The sequence below is a fragment of the Scyliorhinus torazame genome, chromosome 5 (assembly GCF_047496885.1).
Source record: "Scyliorhinus torazame isolate Kashiwa2021f chromosome 5, sScyTor2.1, whole genome shotgun sequence".
NCBI lineage: Eukaryota > Metazoa > Chordata > Chondrichthyes > Carcharhiniformes > Scyliorhinidae > Scyliorhinus > Scyliorhinus torazame.
In genome coordinates this window covers 115,477,598-115,503,191 of record NC_092711.1, presented here as the reverse complement: position 1 = coordinate 115,503,191, position 25,594 = coordinate 115,477,598, and the positions used below count along the sequence as shown (strand labels likewise).

Genomic DNA, 25,594 nt, shown 5'->3' with positions numbered 1-25,594 from the left:
AACGGTTTCTCTCCAGTGTGAATTCGCTGGTGCATCACCAGGTGGGATGAGCGAGTGAATCCCTTCCCACAGTCACAGCAGGTGAACAGCCTCTCCCCAGTGTGAACCCGCTGGTGTCTCAGCAGAACATTTGTGGATTTAAAGCTCTTCCCACATTCAAAGCATTGGAAAGGTTTCTTATCCGAGTGAACAAGTTGGTGTGATCGGAGGCTAGTTAAATAAATGAATCCTTTTCCACATAAGGAGCAGGTGAATGGCCTCTCCCCAGTGTGGACTCGCTGATGTTTCTGGAGGCTGGAAGACTGAGTGAATCCCTTCCAACACACAGAGCAGGTTAATGGTCTCTCCCCAGTGTGAGTACGTTCATGTTCAATGAGTGTCTGCGATCGTTTAAACAGGTTCCCACAGTGAGAGCAGCTGAACTGCCCCTCAGTGCGAACAACCTGCTGCTTGACCAGGTGCTCGGAGCTTTTAGAGTTCTTATCACAGTCTCACTGGTTAAACAGCCTCTCACCAATGTGAACTTGCTGGTGGGTCAGCAAGTGGGATGACTGAATGAATCGCTTCCCACAAACGGAGCAGGTGAATGGCCTCTCTCCAGTGTGACTGCGTCGATGCTTTTCCAGCAGGGATGGGTATTTGAAACCCTTCCCACAGGCCCCACATTTCCACAGTTTTTCCATGGTGTTCATGTCCTTGTGTCTCTCCAGGTTGGATGATCAGTTGAATCTTCGTCCACACACAGAACACGTGTACGGTTTCTCTCCGCTGTGAATGGTGTGATGTTTTTTCAGGCTGGGTGACTGGTTAAAGCTCTTTTCGCAGTCAGTTCACTGGAACACTCTCACTCAGGTGTGTGGATCTCTGCTTTTCCAGTCACACTGATGTTTGAAATTGTTTCCCACTGACAGAACCAACAAACATTTCTCCTTCCACATTCAAAGACCGATGATATTCAGATCTTGATGAATTGAGTGACTCTGTCAGATCTTGATGTGATGTCTGGTTTGAGTTTCCCATCTGCAAATCAGTGTCCTCTTTTACCTTATAAAAGAGATTGACAGTGTCAGTATTACCATGACCGGGCGGGTGTAGGAAGGGTCGCGGAGCTGTCTGTCACGGCGCTCCCGATCGTGCAAATCTGCCGCAGCAGCCGGCTGTTATTAACACCAGCTGCAAGCGGGTTTCAAAATACATGTTAAAAAAATGCGGCCGCATTGCGCATGCGTGCCATATCATAAACTGTGCGCAAGTGCTCCGACGATCGGGCACGCATGCGCAGTGCGGCCTCTTTGTTTTTAAATGGTTGCAGCTTTTTGATTTACAAGTTTGGGGGGGGGGGGGTTATTCATTTTATTCATTTATTTTATTTATTTAATTTTTCATTTATTTTATTCATTAAAAAATTTTTTTTTTAACAAGTTCGGGAGGGTTTTATTTGATAAAACTTTGCAGGAAAAAAATGAAGAACTTCGAACAGATGGAGACTCCATACTTTCCAACACCGGAAGGCTTCACCTTCATCCAACAGGTCCATTAGAGGAGCGTGTCCGAGGGCCAAAGGGACCCAAAGCCATTTCCTCCATTTTTGTCAGCAGCAAACAAGGGAAGAGAAAATGGTGGGTGGCTCAGGTCAGCCGCCGTGGGTCTCGAAGGTTGGCCGGTTGGTAAAAATGGATCCCTGGGAAAAAGAAATTTGAAGAACACTGATCTACACTTTATAATCAAGAAATTAGGAAAACAAGATCACAGCTTAGAAATAGCTGGGTTAGTCAGAAGTCAGTTGTGAGCGGCCAATATAGCTATGATTAGGAAGTGGGCGATGAGGGGGGGGGGGGGGTGTTGGTGTGGGAGCAGCTGGAGGCGGCAGCATGTAAAGGTACTAGTCTGGGAGCTTTGATACCAGCTCCTTCGCCGTTCTCAAAGACCCGTTACTCCACAAGTCCGGTGGTGGTGGCGACACTGCGGATTTGGGGACAATGGAGGAGGAAGGTGGAAGGAGTGTCGGTTTGGATCCCGATATTCAACAACCACAGGTTTGTCCCGGGTAGGATGGATGGTGGGTTCCAGAGCTGGCAGAGGGCAGGCATCAGAAGGATGGGAGATCTATTCATAGACGGAAGCTTTCCCAGTTTGAAGGCGCTAGAGGACAAATTTAATCTGCCGCCAGGAAACGCCTTTAAATATCTGCAACTATGAGCCTTCCTGAAAAAATAGGTAGTGGCCTTTCCGATGCTGCCGCCACTGAGGATACAGGACAGGGTAGTTTCCGGCACCTGGGTGGGGAAGGGGAAGGTGTCGGATATCTACCAGGAACTACAGGAGGCGGAGGAAACCCCGGTGGAGGAGCTCAAGGGCAAGTGGGAGGAGCTGGGTGAGGGGTTGGAAGCGGGTCTGTGGGCAGAGGTCCTGGGCAGGGTTAATTCCTCCTCATCATGTGCCAGGCTCTGTCTAATTCAATTTAAGGTGGTCCACTGGGCACACATGACAGCAGTGAGAATGAGCAAGGTTTTTGGGGTAGAAGACAGTTGTATGTGGTGCAAGGCAACCCTGCAAACTATGTCCACATGTTTTGGGCATGCCCGGAGCTTAGAGAGTTCTGGCAAGGGTTCGCGAGGGCAATGTCCAAGGTGCTTAACACACGGGTGGTGCCGAGTCCAGAGATAGCGATCTTTGGAGTGGCAGATGACCCGGGAGTTCAGGAGGCGAAAGAGGCCAACATCTTGGCCTTTGCCTCCCTAGTAGCCCAGAGATGGATTTTATTAATGTGGAGGGACTCGAAGCCCCCGAGTGTAGAGACTTGGGTTAATGACGGCTGGGTTTCTCAGCCTCGAGAAAATAAAGTTTGCCTTAAGAGGGTCTTCGCTAGGGTTCTCTCGGAGGTGGCAGCCATTCGTTGACTTCCTCGGGAAAAATTAAAATGTCAGCAGTAGCAGCAATCCGTAGGGGGGGGGGGGGGTTGGGGGAGGGGTGAGTGCTTCATTGGGATGGTGTGGGAAGACTGGGTCGCGTGGGGTAATGTCTATTTAATTGTTACTCTATATTCTCCTTTTACACTATGTTAATATTCACTCTAGTTTGTTTAGTTATTATTGTTTCCATTGTTGTATTATGAAAAATTCTTCAAAACATTAATAAAAATACTTTTTAAAAAAAGAGCGAGGTTTAAAAACCAGTTGCGAACGATAAGTTTGACCCGGCACTAGGACCCGGCTGGGAACAGAAACCTTGAGGTTCCGCCCACGCTGTAGCGTCACCAAGACGCCAGCGCATGCGCTCTGCTCCACGCTGAACCAAGATGGCGGATGTTAACCAGGGCTTGGTCCCGGGAGAAAGACTCGGAGCAGCAAACGCGGGATCTGCAGGTTCGTATTCGAGGTTTGAAGCCTTCACCAGACATTTATAAATGTTACCCGTCTATCCGCCGACTGCATGGCTCCCTGTACGTTTCCACATCCTTACCAGCTGCTGATGATGTGGAGATACCGGCGTTGGATTGGGGTGAGCTCAGTAAGAAGTCTGACAACACCAGGTTAAAGTCCAACAGGTTTGTTTCAAATCACTTACTTTCGGAGCGCTGCTCCTTCCTCAGGTGAATGAAGAGGTATATATATATGGCAGCACGGTAGCATAGTGGATAGCACAATTGCTTCACAGCTCCAGGGTCCCAGGTTCGATTCCGGCTTGGGTCACTGTCTGCGGAGTCTGCACATCCCGTTTCTGCGTGGGTTTCCTCCGGGTGCTCCGGTTTCCTCCCACAGTCCCAAGTTGTGCAGGTTAGGTGGATTGGCCCTGATAAATTGCCCTTAGTGTCCAAAATTCCCCTTAGTGTTGGGTGGGGTTACTGGCTTACGGAGATAGAGTGGAGGTGTGTGTTTGGGTAGGGTGCTCTTTCCAAGAGCCGGTGCAGACTCGAAGGGCCGAATGGCCTCCTCCTGCACTGTAAATTCTATGATATAATTCTGGAACCTACCTCTTCATTCACCTGAGAAAGGAACCGTGCTCCGAAAGCTAGTGATTTGAATCAGACCTGTTGGACTTTGACCTTGTGTAAGACAAGGGCTCACCCCTGACTCACCCCAATCCAAGCATCTCCACATCATCTTTGTTCAGGACGCCGGAGGTGGGGGCGTTGTGAATTTCTCTACTGGACTGCTGTGATAGATTTTAGAAACCCCTTTACTGGGGGTTAGAAGGGGAGGATTTAGATACAGCAAACTCAAACCAAGAGAAATGTTTGTCTCTTTTGCATTTAGTTTCTGGACTGACAGTGATGGTTTTTGTAAACCTCCATTTAGAGCGTATTAGAAGAGGATTTGCAGACACGAAACTTGAACCAAGTTTCACATCAAAATCTGGCCACATTATTTGATTACTCAGCACCTGAATGTAATCGCCCTTTTAGCATAATGATTGAGTTCCAAATCATTGACATTCACTGTGTAAATCTGCCATCCTTAGTTGGGTGATGTTATTGAGGTGGAAATAGTCAATAATGGTGATGATGTTGATATCTGGATGAAAGCTCAAGTTTAAGGTGAAATATTTAGTCTGGTTCGGACTCTGGCAGTTCAGAGGAGAAGGGGTGAAGATAGTGGCTGGCGGGAACTGTAGACAATATGAAAATGGAGGAAATTTCTGTTCATCCAGTATTGGATGTTGAACAAGTCAGGATGGTGTGTACGTTGGAGGAGAACTTGGTGGTGATGGTGTTCACAACCACCTGCTACCCTGGTCCTTCTAGGTGGAGGAAGATGGGAGTTTTTGGAAGTTCTATCAAACGTCTTGTTGAGTTGTAGATATATAAAATATCTCTACTTCATTCCTTGCCTTTCCTTTCCTGCTCCTCCCCTCTCCTCTTTTGCTCTCTTCTCCCAGCGAGACCAGATAATTGTGTAGGTCCAGACCAAGTGGCAGGTTCCCTTCCTTGAGGGACGACTTACCAGGGGTAAGCCATGGGGTACGGGCCTCTGGCTGAAAATAGATAAGTCCCCGGGACCTGATGGGATTTATCCTAGGATTCTCTGGGAGGCCAGGGAAGAGATTGCTGGACCATTGGCTTTGATTTTTATGTCATCATTGGCTACAGGAATAATGCCAGAGGACTGGAGGATAGCAAATGTGGTCCCTTTGTTCAAAAAGGGGAGCAGAGACAACCCCGGCAACTATAGACCGGTGAGCCTCACGTCTGTAGTGGGTAAAGTCTTGGAGGGGATTATAAGAGACAAGATTTATAATCATCTAGATAGGAATAATATGATCAGGGATAGTCAGCATGGCTTTGTGAAGGGTAGGTCATGTCTCACAAACCTTATCGAGTTCTTTGAGAAGGTGACTGAACAGGTAGACGAGGGTAGAGCAGTTGATGTGGTGTATATGGATTTCAGCAAAGCGTTTGATAAGGTTCCCCACGGTAGGCTATTGCAGGAAATATGGAGGCTGGGGATTGAGGGTGATTTAGAGATGTGGATCAGAAATTGGCTAGCTGAAAGAAGACAGAGGGTGGTGGTTGATGGGAAATGTTCAGAATGGAGTTCAGTCACAAGTGGAGTACCACAAGGATCTGTTCTGGGGCCGTTGCTGTTTGTCATTTTTATCAATGACCTAGAGGAAGGCGCAGAAGGGTGGGTGAGTAAATTTGCAGACGATACTAAAGTCGGTGGTGTTGTCGATAGTGTGGAAGGAAGTAGCAGGTTACAGAGGGATATAGATAAGCTGCAGAGCTGGGCTGAGAGGTGGCAAATGGAGTTTAATGTAGAGAAGTGTGAGGTGATTCACTTTGGAAGGAATAACAGGAATGTGGAATATTTGGCTAATGGAAAAGTTCTTGAAAATGTGGATGAGCAGAGGGATCTAGGTGTCCATGTACATAGATCCCTGAAAGTTGCCACCCAGGTTGATAGGGTGGTGAAGAAGGCCTATGGAGTGTTGGCCTTTATTGGTAGAGGGATTGAGTTCCGGAGTCAGGAGGTCATGTTGCAGCTGTACAGAACTCTGGTACGGCCGCATTTGGAGTATTGCGTACAGTTCTGGTCACCGCATTATAGGAAGGACGTGGAGGCTTTGGAGCGGGTGCAGAGGAGATTTACCAGGATGTTGCCTGGTATGGAGGGAAAATCTTATGAGGAAAGGCTGATGGACTTGAGGTTGTTTTCGTTGGAGAGAAGAAGGTTAAGAGGAGACTTAATAGAGGCATACAAAATGATTAGGGGGTTGGATAGGGTGGACAGTGAGAGCCTTCTCCCGCGGATGGAAATGGCTGGCACGAGGGGACATAACTTTAAACTGAGGGGTAATAGATATAGGACAGAGGTCAGAGGTAGGTTCTTTACGCAAAGAGTAGTGAGGCCGTGGAATGCCCTACCTGCTACAGTAGTGAACTCGCCAACATTGAGGGCATTTAAAAGTTTATTGGATAAACATATGGATGATAATGGTATAGTGTAGGTTAGATGGCTTTTGTTTCGGTGCAACATCATGGGCCGAAGGGACTGTACTGCGCTGTATTGTTCTATGTTCTATATGAACCAGTTCATTCATGGTCACTTTTTCCAAGTGCCAGCCCCACAAATGTCCAGATTCATTCAGCTCAATTTCACAACCTACCGTTGTGTTTTTATTGCTTCTCTCTCACTCCATCTTTTCTGTTTTAAATCAATTTCACAGGATATTAGAAGGGGAGGATTTGCAGTCGGGAAACTGAAACCAGTTTATTGTAACCTGTATACTACCATATTTGAAACATGGAAGGAAAATGCGCCGTTCACAGTGAAAAGAAACCGGACACATGTTCTGTGTATGGACAAGACTTTAGTCCCTCATCTGGTCTGACAAAACATAACTATCGTCACCACAGTGAGAAGCCTTGGAAATGCGGAGACTGTGGGAAGGGCTTTAATTACCCATCTGAGTTGGGGAATCATCAGCGCAGTCACAGTGGGGAGAGACCGTTCACCTGCTCTGAGTGTGGGAAGGGATTCACTTGTTCATCCTCTCTGCTGCAACACCGACAAGTTCACACAGACGAGAGACCTTTTAAATGTCCAGTCTGTGGGAAGTGTCATAAAAGTTCCCGGGAACTGACTGGTCATCAACGTGTTCACAGTGACGAGAGACCGTTCAAATGCTCTCACTGCGAGACTGGTTTCAAGACATTATCTGTCCTCACTGTCCACCAGCGAATTCACACTGGGGAGAGGCCATTCATCTGCTTCACGTGTGGGAAAGGATTTGCTCACTCATCCCACCTGCGGACACACCAGCGAATTCACACCGGGAGAGACCTTTTAAATGTCAGGACTGTGAGAAAGGCTATACAAGTTCCTGGGAACTGATGTTTCATCAACGTGTTCACACTGGGGAGAGGCAGTTCAGATGCTCTCACTGTGGGACTGGGTTCAGGCGATCATCTGATCTGATTGTACATCAGCGAGTTCACACTGGAGAGAGACCCTTCAACTGCTCTGAGTGTGGGAAGGGATTTACTCGGTTATCCACCCTGCTGCAACATCAGCGCATCCACAGTGGAGAGAGGCCATTCACCTGCTCAGAGTGTGGCAAAGGATTCACTCAATCATCGCATCTGGTAACACATCGGCGCATTCACACTGGGGAAAGACCGTTCACCTGCCCTGGGTGTGGGAAGGGATTCACACAGTCAGCCAACCTGCTGCTACACCAGCAACTTCACAAGTGACTGTGATTGAATTGTTCTGTTAATTGTATCCGGGAGTGAACCATATTCATTGGATCTGTTTCTGCTGGTGTTAATAAACTCCAGTTATAATGGTTAACATTTCACATAAAAGTCAAATAAACCTCCTTTTATGTTAAACACAGGGTGGTAATTTTTAAAATATCTCTAACAGATTAATTCCCTTTGAAGGGTTCCCCAGTCTCCTCCATCCTCACCTCCCCTCCAATAACAAGTGTGAGGAGCTGATGGAGCTTCTTTGTCACTGAGATTGAGACAATCAGATCAGCTGCCTCTGCTGCTTCCCTCCCTCCCACTAACCCACCAGACCAAACCATTTCTCTAAGTCTGAGCCCTGAACCTGCATCTTTCTCCACTTTCACTCCTACCTTCAATCTTCCTCAGAGCTCATCTTGTCAGAGATCTGCCTTCTGCTCCTTAGACTCCATTCGCACTAAACAGCCTGACCATGTTAGCTTCTCCGTGTTAGCTGATATTGTTAACATTTCTCTCTCTCTGTCACTCTCACCTTTAAATCCACCATCATCACCTATCCTCTTAAAAAAGAAAAACTTTTCCTACTGTCGTTGCAAAGTACCGTCCATCTCGTATCACTTTCCTCTCCAAGTCCTTGTGCTCTGTGTCCCCCAAGCATCGGTCCTCGGCCCCTCCTATTTCTCATCTACACGCTGCCACAAGGTGACATTATCTCAAAGCACCGTGTTAGTACACTGACAACACCCAGCTCTACCTCACCCCCATCCCTCTCCATTGCTCCACTGTTACTAAATTATCAAACTGCTTCTCCCACATCCAGTACTGGATGAGCAGAAATTTCCTCCAATTAATAATTGGGAAGACCAAAGGCCATTGTGTTCGGTCACCAGTAGAAATTCCGTTCTCAGGGCAGCACGGTGGCAAAGTGGTTGGCATTGCTGCCTCACAACGCCGAGGTCCCAGGTTCGATCCCGGCTCTGGGTCACTGTCCGTGTGGAGTTTGCACATTCTCCCCATGTCTGCGTGGGTTTCACACCCACAACCCAAAGATGTGCATAGTAGATGTATTGGCCACGCTAAATTGCCCCTTAATTGGAAAAAATGAATTGGGTCCTCTAAATTTATTTTTTTTTTAAAAAGAAATTCCGTACTCTAACTCCCAAGTCCATCCCTCTCCCTGGGAACTGTCTTGAGGCTGAACCACACTCTGCACAATCATTGAATCTCTGCAGTGCAGAAGGAGGCCATTTGGCCCTTCAAGTCTACACTGACCCTTGAAAAGGGCACCCTACCTATGCCCACTGCCCCGCCCTATCCGCGAAACCATCTAACCTGCACATCTTTTGACCTAAGGGGTAATTTAGCATGGCCAATCCACCTAACCTGCACGTTTGTGGACTGTGGGAGGAAACCAGAGCACCAGGAGGAAGCCCATGCAGACACGGAAAGGATGTGTAAACTCCACACAGACAGTCACCCAAGGCTGGAATTGAACCCAGGTTCTGGTGCTATGAGGCAGCAGTGCTAACCACTGTGCCACCACGCTAGATGAGATTCTGACCACATATTCACACCATCACTCATACCAGATATTTCAAAATCCATAATGTCGCCTGTACCCACCCCAGCTCGGCTGCTGCTGAAACCCACATCCATTCCCCTATTAAAATTCCCGGTCAACCTCACATTCAGTCCACACTTCCCCCGACCAGAACGTGTCAGCGTCTACATCTCTACTGCCCGTGTGCTCTCTCACGTCAGGTCCTGCTCACTTACTCGCCCTGTGCTGGCTGGAAGACTCCACAACCAGCATCTGACGAGTGATCTGATTAATCAGGTTGTTTTGGTGGTGTTCAAGCAAAATGTTGCTCCCGCTGCACCAGGAGAACTCCGGTGTAAATAGTGTCTGCAGTTGCTGAACTCTACTGAGGTGAGAATGGAGCTGCCAGGGCTGCAGTGAACCTTTAAGAACTGCTGTCTGGGTTCATTCCTCTGAATTCACTGACTCCCTGCTGAACCTTAGGAATAGAGTAGACCTGAACAACTTACCAAATACTCAACAAATTGCAAATGATTTCCCAGTAAGAACCAATTTGTACAGGGCGAAAAAGGTAAAAAAAAAGGGAGCAAACACCTCCTTCACCGAATTCCCCCACTCACCAGACTCTCGGGGTTACACTCAGTTTGCCAAGGCTGCACTAAAGAACCTTGTATTTATAACCAACTCATTCTGCAGTAAAATAGTTAAACTTTGACTGTCTCTCATTTAAACGTTCCAGAGCAAAATCTCCAACTTAAGTCAGCTGTAAATGTGATAGAAAATACTGGTGTTCATTTTGCATCTTTTACAAGCTCACAACATCCCAAAGTGATTCAAATCAAGGATGTATTTGGAATGAGTCAGCATGGTGGTGCAGTGGTTAGTTCTGCTGCCTCACGGCACCGAGGTCCCAGGTTCAGTCCCGGCTCAGGGTCACTGTCAGTGTGGAGTTTGCACATTCTCCCCGTGTTTGTGTGGGTTTCGCCCCCACAACCCAAAGATATGCAGGGTAGGTGGATTGGCCACGCTAAATTTCCCTTAATTGGAAAAAATGAATTGGGTACTCTAAATTTATTTTTTTAAAAATATTTCAAAACATTTTTCAAAAAAGGATGTATTTGGAAGGAAGAATGAAGAGAGGCAAAGTAAACTAAACAGTACAATTTTAAACAGAATGCAGGTAGAGTGACCCGGGAGTGAATATAAACAAATATTTCAATGCAACAGGACAGGTCCATAAGACCATAAGACACATGAGCAGAATTAGGCCACTCGGCCCATCGAGTCTGCTCTGCCATTCAATCATGGCTAATATTTTGATATCCCCATTCTCCTGCAATCTCGCCATAACCCCTGATCCCCTAATTGATTAAAAACCTATCTATCTCTGTCTCAAAGACACTCAGTGATTTGGCCTCCACAACCTTCTGCAGCAAAGAGTTCCAGAGATTCACCACCCTCTGGCTGAAGAAATTCCTCATCTCCTGTGTTAAAGGATAGTCCCTTTCGTCTGAGATTGTGTTCTCTGGTTCTAGTTTTCCTACAAGTGGAAACATCCACTCTATCCAGGCCTCACAGTATCCCGTAAGTTTCAATAAGATACCCCCTCATCCTTCTAAACTCCAATGAGTACAGACCCAGAGTCCTCAATCGCTCCTCATACGACAAGCTGTTCATTCCAGGAATCACTCGTGAACCTCCTCTGGACCCTTTCCAAGCCCAGTTCATCCTTCCTTCGATACGGGGCCCAAAACTGCTCACAATACTCCAAATGGGGTCTGATCAGAGCCTTATATAGTCTCAGAAGTATATCCCTGCTCTTGTATTCTCACCCTCTCGACATGAATGCTAACATTGCATTTGCCTTCCTAACTGCCGACTGAACCTGCACATTCACCTTAAGAAAATCTTGAACAAAGACTCCCAAGACCCTTTATGCTTCTGATTTCCTAAGCACTTCCCCATTTAGTAAATAGTCTATGATTCCATTCCTCCTTCCAATGTGCATAACCTCACATTTTTCCACGTTGTATTCCATCTGCCACTTCTTTGCCCACTCTCCTAGCCTGTCCAAGTCCTTCTGCAGCCCACCTGCTTCCTCAATACTACCTGTCCCTCTGCAGATCTTTGTATCATCTGCAAACTTAGCAAAAGTGCCTTCAGATCATTCATGTATATTCTGAAAAGTTGTGGTCCCAGCACCGACCCCTGAGGGACACCACGAGTCACTGGCTGCCATACTGACCCTTTATCCCCACTCTCTGCCTTCTGCCAGTCAGCCAATCCTCTGTCCACGCCAGGATCTTACCCTTAACTTATTTAAAAGTAGGACGGCATGTGGCGCAGTGGATAGCACTGGGACTGTGGCGTGGAGGACCTGGATTTGAATCCCGGCCCTGGGTCACAGTCCGTGTGGAGTTTGCACATTTTCCCCATGTCTGCGTAGGTTTCACCCCCACAACCCAAATATGTGCAGGTTAGGTGGATTGGCCACACTAAATTGCCCCTCAATTGGAAAATAAAAATAATTGGGTACTCTAAATTGATTTTTAACAACTTATTTAATCGTCTCATATGCGGCACCTTGTTAAAGGCCTTCTGGTCGATCAACTTGGTCAAAACATCCTAATTGGGTCTTCGGTTTATTGGAGGAAGAGAGTGGAAAAACACGTTATACTGAATCTTTCTAAATCATTGGCTAATCCACATCTGAAATATTGTGTTACCACAGCTTAGGAAAGATAGCAAGGAATTGGAGAGGGTACAGGGAAGCCTTGCTAGAATAGTATCAGTGATGAGAGGTTTCTGTTCTGTGAAGAGACCTGCAAAGCCGGGATTGTTCTCCCAGTATCAGAGAAGGTGAAGGAAAGAGAGACTGAAATATTTGAGGTGTTTTCATCAACATAGAGAGAAGTTGTTTCCATTGGCAGGGTGGTTGGTAACAACAGAAGACAGCTTTAAAATATTTGTCATAACAGCCAGGGTGGACATGAGTAGAGATGATTTTACTCAGTGAATTCTGGTGATCTGGAACACGAGAATATCTGGTGAAAGCAGCTCCAATGGTAAATGATTTTTACTGTATTGAAGGTGCAATAAATATCAAGTTCTTGTTGACTGTAGATAGGAATTCAGTGATCAGCCTGAAATTCATGGGTACCAGCACAACAGGGAAAGAGAGAGAGAGACAGAGAGCGTTCACCAGCTGAGTGTGGATCACTCAGTCATTCCATTTACTGAGACAGCAGCATGAAGTCTGGGACAGAGGAGGCGAGGCTGTTGCAGAGTTAAAAATGAAACCTATTAAGGAGCAGGAGAGCTTTGAGCTGGTGGAGTCTATGAAATCTGAGACTCGTTTTCCTTTGCTGTCATTTCACAGAGGCCCAGTTTTGCCAAGATTCTTTATTTCCACAGTTACAGGATCATTGAAAAGACATTGCAGCTTCTTTACAGCACAGCCAAACTCGCACTGACTGAATATTTCTCCACTCACCTCAAGGTTATCGATTCGCATCCAGCCTCCTCAGTCCACTCCTGTATCGGGCACAGTCTCAGAGTTGGGAGGGGTCAGGGGTGCGCCCTGACCATTAGGACCCCAGCAACAGTAGAGGAACAATTCAAACACAAACATTAAATGAAGTGAAAGCAGATTGTCGAGACCTGTCATAAACTCCTGGAGATGCTGCAGTCACTTCACACACCAGAGGAGGTTAATGGGGAAGCTCAGTGACAGTGCAGAGTACCAGAGTGGAACACATTCAGGTATAATGTCCAGATTGACAGAAACCCCTGGAGATGCTGCAGCCACTTCACACACCAGAGGAAGTTAACAGGGAGTGCTCAGAGACAGTGCAGAGTATCAGAGTGGAACACATTCAGGTATAATGTCCAGATTGACAGAAACTCCTGGAGATGCGGCAGTCACTTCACGCACCAGAGGAGGTTAACAGGGAAGCTCAGTGACAGTGCAGAGTATCAGAGTGGAACACATTCAGGTACAATGCCCAGACTGACTTTGGAGCAAATCTTTTCTGGAACCTGGGAAGGGCAGTTGAAAGACCAGACACACATCCATTGGCACACATGTACTCATACGTAGGCATCCTCGCACACGCGCTTAGCCGCCCTCACACACACACGCAACATGCATAGGTGCACTCGCACGCAACGCGCACACACACCCACCCACAGGCACATAGACACGCACGTATGTGTGCCCGCTCACAGATACACAAGCACTAAATATTCAATAACGTGCCTCTTGTCAGTACTGTGGAACATAAAACCAGGGTCCCTGTCACATTGTGCCCCCTCAGGATGTACAAGATCCTGAGGCCAATTTGATGGAGAGAAGGAAGGCAGCACCTACCCAGACCACTCCTTTCCCAGCCTGGTGTCCGAGCGGCAGTATTATCCTTCACACAGCCTGACGTGGTATCTGGTGGTAATCGGAGTGTTTGTGGGATCTTGCTGTGCAGTCCCTGCCGAGTTTCCCACGTGAAAACAGTGAACGTGTTTCAAATACAAAAAGCTGCCGTGTTGATTGAAAGGTCTGGGCCAGTCTGAAAAGGCACAGGAGGAAGACGATCTCTTCCTTTTGACGGGTCACTCCTGCAGTGCAGCCCCTGCCGTTCTGTGGGAGGAGACGGCGACTGCCACATGCACAGTAAGATCCCACAAAGTGTTATGCAACACAGGGTCAGGAACCTAATTTCAGTGGGGGTTTGAGGGACACTGGAGAGAACTTCCCTCCCCATCCTGCTGTTGCTGTTTATATTTTACATTCGCTTGAGGGGGTGGACAGGGACAGATGGAGAGCAAGACCCACCGGGATCATCCGGGAATGACTGATTCAGGCGCCTCCCGTCCCATCGTCAGCCCCAACACATCCTTCATTCGTGGCTCAGCAAAGGGAGTTGAAGAATCAATGAATGAATACCCAGTGACAAAATGCACAGTCGTTGCTGCCAACATCTCCGGCCATTCCTGTGGTCATGTGTACACGGGCCAGCTGTCTGTCTCTTTGTGTGTGTGTTGGGTGGGGGGGGGCATGCGATGGGAGAGCAGGTTACCTGGAGCCTGCCTGGTCCGACGTTAACCAGGCGGAAGCAGATTCAGTCCAGTGTTATCACCCTCGGGCGTTGTCTCTCCGAGCGATGGGAGGGCAAGTTACCTGGAGCCGGCCTGGTCAGACGTTAACCAGGCGGAAACAGATTCAGTCCAGTGTCGATCATCCTCGGGCGTTGTCTCTCCGAGCGATGGGAGGAGAGTGGGACCATCACAGGACCAGCCCCCCGCCCGTGTACTCCACTCTCTGTGAAAAGAGGGGAACGTCAGGAATAGGAGTGGGAATAGTTCCTGGCGAGCCTGCTCCACTATTCAGCAAGATCACGGCTGATCATCGACCTCAACTCCACTCTTCCCCACCCCTCAATTCCCAAGGATATCTCCACCTCAGCCTTGAACGCACTCAATGACAGAACATCCAGCATTCCCTGGGATAGAGAATGCCAAAGATTCACAAACCCTCTGGGTGAAGAAATTCTCCCTCATCTCAGTCCAAAATGGCCGCCCCTTATCGAGACTGGCCCCGTGTCCCTGACTCTCTGGGAATTAGCCTCTCCGGATCAACCTTATGGAGTCTCCTCAGAATTTCACACCTTTCAATCGGAGCATCTAAACTGCAGGGAATGTTGGGCCCATTGCTCAGGCTCCAGAGCACTGACCGGTCTCCTCCTCTTCCTATTTTCTTGGCTCCCCCTCACGTTCCGAGTTCAGATCTTACCTGGGGCGGCTGGAGGAATGCCAGCCAGTCGGAGGAGTGTGTGGGCAGCAGCCCCATCGCCTGGCACTTGTAGACGGCTAGGGCCAACCCCAGCAGGTTGCCGATGAAGTAGAGCAGACGCTGCAGCCAGTGCTGAGTCGAATTCCCCAGGACCTTAAAGACTGGGAGTGAGAATAAAAAAACAGAAAGATCAGGAACAGGGGAGAGACTGTGAAATGTTCATAGAGAATTGGGGGATCCTTGTACTCAAATCACAAACAGACAGCATGGAGATACAGCAAGAAATTAGGAAGGCAGATGTTCCGTTAGCCTTCACCGAGGGATGGCGCCAGGGACCGGGGTTTGATTACAGCTTTGGGTGACTGTCCGTGCTGAGCCTGCACATTCACCCTGTGTCAGCCTGAGTTTCCTCCGGGTTCTCTGGTTTCCTCCCACAGTCCAAAGATGTACAGGTTAGGTGGATTGGCCATGATAAATTGCCCCTTAAGTGTCCAAAGGTAAGGTGGGGGTACAGGGACAGGGAGGGAATTGGGTCTCTGTATAGTGGCCTTTCAAATGGTTGGTGCAGACTCGATGGGCCAAATTGCCTCTTTCTGCACTGTAGGGTTTCTATGATTCACTGGAGTTTGAGTGAGGAAATCTTTCTGCAATTGTACAGAGTTTTGGTCAAACACAGGAGGAATAACTTATGCAGTTTGGGTCTCCTTATCTACAGAATTGCCAAGGAGAGAGGGTAACAAAGACTCACCAGATTGGTTCCTGGGATGACAGGATTGTCCAACGAGGAGAGATTGGGAAGAATGGGCCTTTACTCTCTTGGGTTTACGAGACTGAGAGTTGATCTGATTGAAACAGATATAATTGTAAAGAGGGTTTGACAGGGAGATGCGGAGACACGGTTTCCTCTGGCTGCAGAATCCGGAACACAGAGACATAGCCTCAGGGGGGCAGCTAGTTCGGACTGAGCTGAAGAGGAATTTCCTCACCCCATGAGTTGTCTCTAACCCAGAGAGTTGTGGATGTTCAATCACTGATTATATTCCAGGCTGAGATCAATGGATTGTTGGACACCAAGAGAAATCTCAGGGAGATATCTGTACACTGACTGGTGTCTTCAATTAACCCATCTCCCCCAGGGGGATATCTGTACAATGAAGGTAGAAACCTACTTTGCCACCCCTAATATGTTTTACTTTTGTTTTTATATATTTTATCAACCTTAGAACCAGTTGCTATAGTATTTTGAGCCATAGAAATAGAATAACCCCATGTCACTTGGCAGTTACTCATCAACAAACTAACTTCTTCTCCTGTAGCAGAGTAAGACCACTTCTTCAAGGCTGAGAAAGCTGGAGAGTAAAAGAGCTCCTCCACCTGTCCTTCCTGAACTCCCTTATTCACCCAGCTCTCAGCACTCTGTTCTAAGTCCCATTCAAATGATGCCAGTTAAAAGCTGTTTCTCAGCTGCAGAATCAATACAATACTCACTTGGCGACATGGACATCAGTGCGTGTATAGGTCTCCAGGCCATCATGCAAACCATCATGATAGGGAAGATGGAGATGTTGTTGCCGGCTGTGTACATAATGAACAGATTCATGGGCAGCTGCTTCAATGGGCCAAAGGCGATGTCCCAGCAGAGCTGAAAACAGAAAGTGAGCAGGGCATCAGTAAAGGGAGCCAGGTTGGGGAAGGTCACGTACTGATCTTACACCCAGGGCTGGAAATAAGGATGACGGTTAACACCACAAAAGGTTCCTTTAGTACATGGGGTGCAGCGGTTCACCAACCCAGTTTACCACTGTTGACAAACCAAGCCTGGCCAGCTGGACAACGAGGACACATTCAAATCCAACTTACTTTCTCAACCAGGATCCGGTCTGTTTCTTGGACGCGGATGTCTGGAAGCTGTTTGTCTGAATATGCGACTGGGCTCATGAAGTCGCCCTGGCCATACTGTTGATCACGGCTCCTGTGAGAAACAGAGAACACAAATTGGGTCACCTCAGCAAGCCCTTCAGGACCCTCTTAAAAGAGGGAGTCTCTCCATCAGGGATCCCACTGTGGTGGCAATACTGTCAGCATGAACTAAACCATGAGCAAGCCTAGGGCACACTGCATGCACCAAACTGCCATGGGATTGGACAGCCACAAAGTGCATTGGAGTCAACTGACAATCAGGGTGCCAATCCCCTTGTCCAGTCCTCCGTTAAAAGGCGATTGCACCGAGTCACCGGAGGCAATGAATTTTTGCTTGAAAGTGAACGATGTTGAATGTCGAGAGAGACCCACTGCAGCACCCGGCCCCAGAAACGAGCAATCGTCCCTCCAGCCAACACTCAGGTGGGGGGCTGAAACCAAGATGGCGTCGCAGGGTCGTGACCCCGGGAAAAGAAGCCAAGTGGAGTCGGAGTGGTTTCTGGGAGATTTGAGAAGCTGCTTTCTGCCAAGGGGCCAAGTGAGGGGCGGAAAGTTTTAGGTTGATGCCCACATCCCCGGGTCAGTGTGCGGTGCCCTCCCTGCGAGAGAGCAGGCTGGCCCGGCCTGCGCCTCCTACTCGAGCCCCAGGCTCCAGCGCGGCCTCTGCACCTGCGGCTGCCGCTCGGGTTGAGCTCGAGGGTCCACTTCTGCCAGCGCGCGCGGTTGGCGAGCGCCGCCCCCGCAGCCATGGCAACGCCGGCGACCGTTAACCGTCCCCCCTCAAATCTGATCCGGGGAATAATCCGCGCGCTTCCGTCAACAAACCACACCCGCTGCAATGCGCATGCGCTGCTGTCCGGACGTCCTCGGCGAAATGCAGACATCGCTGACGTTTCCCCCATCTTTGTTAGGGGCACGTCGAGCAACCAAATGTTAACGGTTTCTTCACAAGTGATGCGAGACTTGCTGAGTTTATCCAGCATTTTGTTTTTATTTCAGATTTCTAGCATCCGCAATATTTTACTTCTATTCCCGGCCCATTTCTACCTCACATGTAACTGGGTATCATGAGTGAAGCTACCACCAGGCTCAGGGCTAACCCTTGCAGCCAAGTTGCAATGAAATATTGTGACTTCCTGCAGGTGCTGGAACTGATGGGAGGACAATTTGCACACATTGGTCAACAGCAATGTTGCTGTAAAGGTTGATTAGAATCACAATATCACTGATGTAACCAATTAATTGGAATGAAATAATGACAGCGATCTCATTGATCCGAGAGACAGTTTGATCTTTAATTGATTTGAAATAAATCATCTCAAAAACAGGTGTTGAATGTAGATGATGTCCTGTTTAATAATAATCTTTATTAATGTTACAAGTAGGCTTATATTAACACTGCGATGAATTTACCGTGAAAAGTCCCTAGTCACCACACCCTGGTGCCTGTTCAGGTACACTGAGGCAGAATTCCGAATGTCTAAATCACCTAGTAAGCATGTCTTTCGGAACTTGTGGGAGGAAACCGGAGCACCCGGAGGAAACCCACGGGGAGAACGTGCAGATTCCGCACAGACAGTGACCAAGCCTGAAATCGAACCCGGGGCCCTGGTGCTGTGAAGCAACAGTGCTAACCACTGTGCTACCGTGCTGCCCATATTTAATTCACTGTCATGAATTAGATTCAGCTTGGTGACAGGGTGGGTTCTGATTAACCTTCCACTGGGGACATAAAAAGGGTAAGATTTATTCTTGTTATCCTCTATCAGTGGTATATCAAATAGAGCAGAAAAATATACGGGCAGTGCATGAAATCTGACTTCTCTCTTCAGAGCTCATGTCCCACTGCAACAGTGTTTTTGTATGAGGTTCCCACTGGTTCCTGTCACTGAGTCTCTCAGCCTGCAGTAATACACCGCGCTGTCAGACAGCTGCAGCTCACTGATCGTTCCTCACTTACCCCCACTCATTTCAAACTGTCGATTGATGCAGAAAATTGAGTCCCCCACCCTCTGCAAATTTCTACTGAGCCTTGGGGAAGTGTCCAGGTGACTTTCCCTCTCCTTGATGCCCCACAATGTCAGCAGCTCAGACTCCAGCTCAATACCCCTGAGCCCAGGTTCTGCAAGTTGCAGACACTCCTCAGATATGATTGCCCAGGATTGTAACGTTCTCCAAAAACGCCCACATACTGCAATCCTAGCACATCACCTGTCCTGTGGAGAACATCAAACTCCAGCCTAGTGAAAGGGGTTATTAACTTGAGCAGAAATAAACAAAGGACGTGATTAACAATAACATCCAATCCCTGGAGTCACACATGAACCCGCTGGTGTCTCAGCAGGTTGGATGATCGATTGAATCCCTTCCCACACTCGGGGCAGGTGAATGGTTTCTCCCCACTGTGAGTGCGTTGGTGTGTCTGGAGATTGGATGATTGAGTGAATTGTTTCCCACACACGGAGCAGGTGAATATCCTTTCCCCAGTATGAATTTGCTGGTGTTGAATAAGGTGAGATGATTGTCTAAATTTCTTCTCACAATGAGAGCAACTGAATGGTCTCTTGTCAGTGTGAACAAGCTGGTGTTTAATTAGATCTGGAGAGGTTTTAAAGCAATCCCCACAGTAAAAGCATTTAAAAGGTCTCTCGTCACTGTGAACTCTCTGGTGTGACCCCAGGCTGGATGACTTTGCGAATTCCTTCCCACACATGGAGCACCTGAACGGTCTCTCCCCAGTGTGACTGCGCCGATGGCTCTCCAGCTGGGATGGGTAACTGAATCCCTTCCCACAGTCCCCACATTTCCAAGGTTTCTCCATGGTGCCAGTGTCCTTGTGTCTCCAGGTTGGATGATCAGTTGCCCATCTTGATCGGACACAGAACATGTGAACGGTTTCTCCTCACTGTAAATGGTGTGATATTTCTTCAGGCTGTGTATTTGGTTAAAGCTCTTTCCACAGTCAGTTCACTGGTACTCTCTCACTCGGATGTGTGTTGTGTGGGTCTCGGGGCTTTTCCAGTCACACTGATGTTTCCACAGTCAGTTCACTGGAACACTCTCACTCGGCTGTGTGTGTGTCTCGGTGTTTTTCCAGTCACACTGATGTTTGAAATCTTTTCCCACAGGCAGAACAGACAAACATTTCTCCTTCGACATGCAAAGGCCAATGATATTCAAGTCCTGATGAATCGAATGACTCTGCCAGATCTTGACATGATGTTTGCTTTCCTCATCTGCAAATCCTCGTCTGCAAATCCTCACCTTCTCATGCTCTGTAAAAGGAGATTACCAAAGTCATCACTGTAAGTAGAGGACAGAAATGCAGAACAGATAATTCTTGTTTCTAGGGACCATTTTTCCCCTCTTATTCCACTACAGCTGCAGATCCCCGTCCCACACACTCTCCCTCCCCACTGGGCTGAAATACAGATAAAGTGTTGGATATATTTTCCTGCATCCCTTTAACAAATTTGTACAAATAGAGATAGAATCATGTTTGATAATTCACTTCATTCATGAATCCTGTTGAAACGTTTCACAATCAATCATCTGAATATGTGTTCCCAGCAAGTTAGAAAACTTTCTATTAGACTTCACTGGAAAACACTTAAATCTATGATCTCTTGTCACAACCACATAAATATAAATGTGGATTGAAATTCAGGAGAAAGGACTCTATTCCACAAATAAGATATAGAACAAATAGCCTACAAGGCAGTGCAATGACCTACTTTATAAAGCTCACAGACAGTATGTAAATGATTGAGAATTTAATGAACTCATGCTGACAACATATGATCTGTGGATTTAATACAAAATGCAGATTGCAGAGAATCATTTCTATTCTGCTGGTTAAGGACTCCTGCTTTTTGTAACCTATTGTAATTATTTGTCTGATGAAATGATCATAATGTGCAATACTTTTATTATTTTATACTTTTATTTAATGGCTGTCTACAACTATGTGATGAATCCTAATTACTTATTATATTTGTAGCATCATCACAATTCTGAACCTGCCACACTTATGATTTTGAAGCAAACCAATGATCTATTGAACCAAACTAATTCTCTATGAATCTGGATCACCTTGATGGACCAGACGGAATAACCAACGTTAACCTTATTCCAGAAGTGACTGTGTGGAGATTAAATGAGCAATTGTTAAGGTGGTTTCTCCAAGCCTCCCGGGCTTTTTTTTTCTCTCTATCTCTCTCTCTGTGTTTTCAAATCCTCGCCATCCAGCCGCCAGCTCCATCACTCCTTCGACCAGCTGTAGATGTGACAAATAAACACCTATCCATGGTCATGACTGACACAGCGCATGCTCCAAATACTGGGCGACACGGCACCTGTACACTGGTCTCCTATGGTGTAGATAGGGGACATTCACCACTGTGGGGAATGCTGGGTAAAAAAACCACCATTGTGATTCACAATTCACTTTCTTGTGATTATTTAGCGGTAATGCAGTAGAGAGTGACCATAAAATAAATCATTAAAGTGAGGAATTTGACATGTTGTAACCTACAAGGTTACAGATCAAGAGCTAGAAAGTGGGGGTGGTCTGATACAGATATGATGGGCCAACAGGCCTCCTTTAGTCCTATAAATTTAAATGTTCTGTTTCCATTGTCGAACATATTTAAGACTGAAATAGACTGAATTTTGGTCTCTCAGAGAATCAAGGGTTCTGGCGAACAGGCAGGAGGGAGGAATTGAGGCAAAGGGATCCCTTCCCACAGTCCCCACATTTCCACGGTTTCTTTGTATTGCGAATGAATTTATGTCTCTCCAGGTTGGATGATCAGTTGAAGCCTCGTCCCACACACAGAATATATGTACGGTTTCTCCCTGCTGTGAATGGTGTGATGTTTGTTCAGGCTGTGTAACTGCTTAACGGTCTACCGGAACACTCTCACTTGGGTGTGTGTATGTCTCGGTGCTTTTCCAGTCACACTGATGTTTGAAATCATTTCCCGCAGACAAAACAGATAAATATTTCTCTTTTGACATTCAAAGCTTGATGATATTCAGCTCCGAGTGAAATCAAGTGATGATCAGATCTTAATGTGATGCTTGGTTTGAGTTCCCCATCCACAAATCATCTCCTAATATCCTATAATCAGAGTTTACAAAAGTCATTGCTGTCCGTGCAGGAGAGAAATTTACAACAAACAATTCTAGTTTCTATGCAACATTCATTCTTTTCTTGTTTTCCCAAACGTGTTGCTCAATCATAATAAAATAAACCAAAATCAGAAACAAAGTCCCAACAAGAGCAAGCGAATCTTCCTGGCTAAACCAGATGTTATTACCAATGTCTATGAGACACTCTGTACTCTGAGGAATCCACCGATTGTGGAAGGTGTCAACTGTTCTGGTGGACACCGCATGCTCCCTCCCCAGAGCTACCCAGACACAGGCAGGCAATTGGAAGAGAGGACAAAAGTCTCTTATGGGGCGGCAGTAAAGTGACATTATCCAAAGGTGGAGCAGGCTCAATGGACTGATTTTTTTTTTATTCGTTCATATTTATTGCCCATCCCTAATTGCCCTGGACGAGACAGTTAAGAGTCTACTATATTGCTGTGGGTCTGGAGTCACATGTCGGCCAGACTGAGTAAGGACGGCAGATTTCCTTCTCTCAAGGACATTAGTGAATTAGTTCAGTTTTTTAAAATGTATTTGTTCAAGGTTTTTCAATAATTTTACAGAACACTGCAAAAAGGAAAATAATACAAAGAAAACAGGGCAACATGCCAACAAAACAAAATGTTTTAACCCTCTAAACAGTAAACCCCCAACTCAAACCAAAATGGGGCATGCGCCCCTTACATAAAGGAAAATAAATCAGCCCCCCCCCCCCATCAGTTGAGTTTTTAATGACAGTTGACAATGGTTTCATGGTCATCATTAGACTGTTAATTCCAGATGCTTATTGAATTCAAATTTCAACATCTGCAGTAGCAGGATTCGAACCTGGGTTTTACCCGAAGCATTACCCTGGATTTCTGGTTTAGTAGTCCAGTGACAATTCCACTATGTGGTACTGGTATAGTGGTAGTGCCGTAGTGGCTGCCTCCTGCTCCTATTTCTTATATTTAACCAGTGTAATCCCCACCACCAAATGGGACCTGATCATCCAAATTCTATAAATTGCTGTTTTAACCAGGCCCAAGAGCAAGTCCAGGAGAAGATCCTCTGACTTACCCAGTCTCTCCACACGGGGCAGCCAAAGATTAGGAGCACGGGGCTGAAGTGTAACAAAAACTTGAGAAGTAGCTTTTGCAGGTAACTAACTATCGGGACTGCAACCTCCCACACTGAATGTATACATGGCCCATGGAATTCTCTGGGCTGCAAGCAGCACCTGTCGTCTAATGCAATACCCGGACACTAGGACCTGGTTGGAAACAGAGGCGCTGAAGCCCCGCCCACCATGTTTCGAATTCGACAAAACAGGTGCGCATGCGCACTCTCCCCTGAAACAAGATGGCGGCCGTAAGCCTGGGTCTGTCTCCGGGGAAAAGAGCCGGAGCTGCAAATGTGGGACCCGCAGCTTCGGATTCGGGGCTTGATGCCTTCACCAGGTGTTTAGAAACCCTCCCCATCCACCCGCCGGCTCCATCGCCCCCTCCGCGTTTCCGCATCCTCACCGGTTTGGAGACCCGATAAACAATAGGCTTCCCATCGCTATCACTGCGCATGCTCCAATACAGGGCGGCCCTGCGCCTGCGCATTGCTCTCCTGTGCTCTGGACAGAGGACATTCACCACCGCGGGGGTGTCGGGTAATGTCTCCGCCATGGTAGCTACCAACCAAGCAGGGAATTGTTAATTATTTCGCTATGATTTGGCGATTGCAGCGGAAATCAGCAATATTGCGAACCCAGGTAGTATGGTGGACAGTGGTGAGCATGGTAGCACTGCTGCCGCGCAGTGCCTGCGACCTGGGTTTGATTCCAGGATTTTGGTGACTTGTGGAGTTTGCACTTTCTCCCCGGGTCTGCATGGGTTTCCTCTGGGTGCTTTCGTTTCCTCTCACAATCCAAGGATGTACAGGTTAAGCGGGGATGGGGAGGTGGGCCTAGGTAGGGTGCTCTTTCAGAGGACTGGTGCCGACTCAATGGACACCTTCTGCAGTGTAGGAATTCGAAATTAGGCATCAAAATTTTACGTTATTTACCCAGAGCTGTAAAGTGAAACATCGTCCACAATAGGTACAAAACGAGAGGACATGAATCTCTGTTTCTTCAACAAACACGGAAAGAAGGAAACAAATGTCCTTTAAGGACCCTTTAAGGGATATATGCCCTTCCCCTCCATTCTGTGAATCCTTTAAGGATTTTCTCTAAAGGTAAACTTGCAGGTTGAGTCCGTAATTAAGAAAGCAAATGCAATGTTGTCATTTATCTCAAGAGGCTTGGAATATAAAAGCAGGGATCTACTTCTGAAGCTTTATAAAGCATTAGTTAGGGGCCATTTAGAATACTGTGAGCAATTTTGGGGCTCACACCTCAGGAAGGACATACTGGCACTGGAGCGGGACCAGCGGAGATTCACACGGATGATCCCAGGAATGGTAGGCCTAACATACGATGAACGTCTGAGGATCCTGGGATTATATTCATTGGAGTTTAGGAGGTTCAGGGGAGATGTAATAGAAACTTACAAGATAATGAATGGCTTAGATAGGGTGGACATAGGGAAGTTGTTTCCATTAGCAGGGGAGACTAGGACCCGGGGGCACAGCCTTAGAATAAAAGGGAGTCACTTTAGAACAGAGATGAGGAGAAATTTCTTCAGCCAGAGTGGTGGGTCTGTGGAATTCATTGCCACAGAGGGCGGTGGAGGCCGGGACGTTGAGTGTCTTTAAGACAGAAGTTGATAAATTCTTGATTTCTCGAGGAATTAAGGGCTATGGAGAGAGAGCGGGTAAATGGAGTTGAAATCAGCCATGATTGAATGGTGGAGTGGACTCGATGGGCCGAATGGCCTTACTTCCGCTCCTATGTCTTATGGACCCGGACCACTTACCGATCATTGTCAGAGTTCATGGTCTCAGAAGAAAAAATAATACGAGGGTGTGTAAGTTATTTTGGAAATATAGTTAAACAAACACAATACAATTCATAAACGAAGGTATTAAATTTAAAATAAAGAGTTGTTTTTCAATTTATGCATTCATTTTCCGAACACCTCTGGGGAGTGGGTATATTATTCTATTTTGTAGGATTATAATATATGCCCTTCCCCTCCATTCTGTGATATATGAATGGTGAATCATTCTATCCACATTGCTCCAAGCAGAAGGACACGGGCAGCATGATGGAACAGTGGCTAACACTTCGGCCTCACAGGAACCCAGGTTTGATTCTGGCTTTGGTGACTGTCTGTGTGCAGTTTTTACATCCTCCCCATGTCTGGGTGGGTTTTCTCCGGGTGCTCCAGTTTCCCCCAACAGTCCAAAGATGTGCAAGTTAGATGAATTGGTCCTACCTAAAATTGCCCCTTTGTGTCCAAAGTAGATTGGGAGAATGGACCAAGGTAGGGTGCTATTTCAGAGGGACGGTGCAGACTGAATTGACCGAATGGCCTCCTTTTGCACTGTAAGAATTCTGTGTCTATCATTTCTATGTCTATGACAGTAAGGT

The 25,594-nt window shown here is 47.1% G+C and overlaps 1 protein-coding gene and 1 long non-coding RNA gene across 2 annotated transcripts; both read right to left on the bottom strand.

Annotated features, from left to right (window-relative positions):
• Window positions 1-12,617: 12,617 nt before the first annotated feature.
• On the bottom strand, window positions 12,618-17,758 carry LOC140419551 (ER membrane protein complex subunit 4-like). Its single transcript, XM_072503445.1, has 5 exons — window positions 17,605-17,758; window positions 16,876-16,987; window positions 16,504-16,657; window positions 15,016-15,176; window positions 12,618-14,544 (listed from the first exon to the last, which is right to left on the bottom strand). The coding sequence occupies exons 1-5, from the start codon at window positions 17,682-17,684 to the stop codon at window positions 14,509-14,511; spliced, it is 543 nt and encodes a 180-aa protein (XP_072359546.1). The 5' UTR covers window positions 17,685-17,758; the 3' UTR covers window positions 12,618-14,508.
• A 451-nt stretch (window positions 17,759-18,209) lies between these two features.
• LOC140419552 (uncharacterized) lies at window positions 18,210-23,658 on the bottom strand. The gene is made up of 2 exons (XR_011945859.1): window positions 23,598-23,658; window positions 18,210-20,210 (listed from the first exon to the last, which is right to left on the bottom strand). It is a non-coding gene; the product is annotated as an uncharacterized lncRNA (long non-coding RNA).
• Window positions 23,659-25,594: the final 1,936 nt, after the last annotated feature.

Bases quoted from the DNA above. Each gene is read 5' to 3' on its own strand.
- LOC140419551 (XM_072503445.1), bottom strand. From the start codon at position 17,684: ATGGCTGCGGGGGCGGCGCTCGCCAACCGCGCGCGCTGGCAGAAGTGG. The intron at 16,988-17,604 runs GTGCAGAGGCCG...TGTTTCTCACAG, and splicing joins AACCCGAGCGGCAGCCGCAG to GAGCCGTGATCAACAGTATG. The intron at 14,545-15,015 runs GTAAGATCTGAA...CTCTTTTCACAG, and splicing joins CATTCCTCCAGCCGCCCCAG to AGAGTGGAGTACACGGGCGG.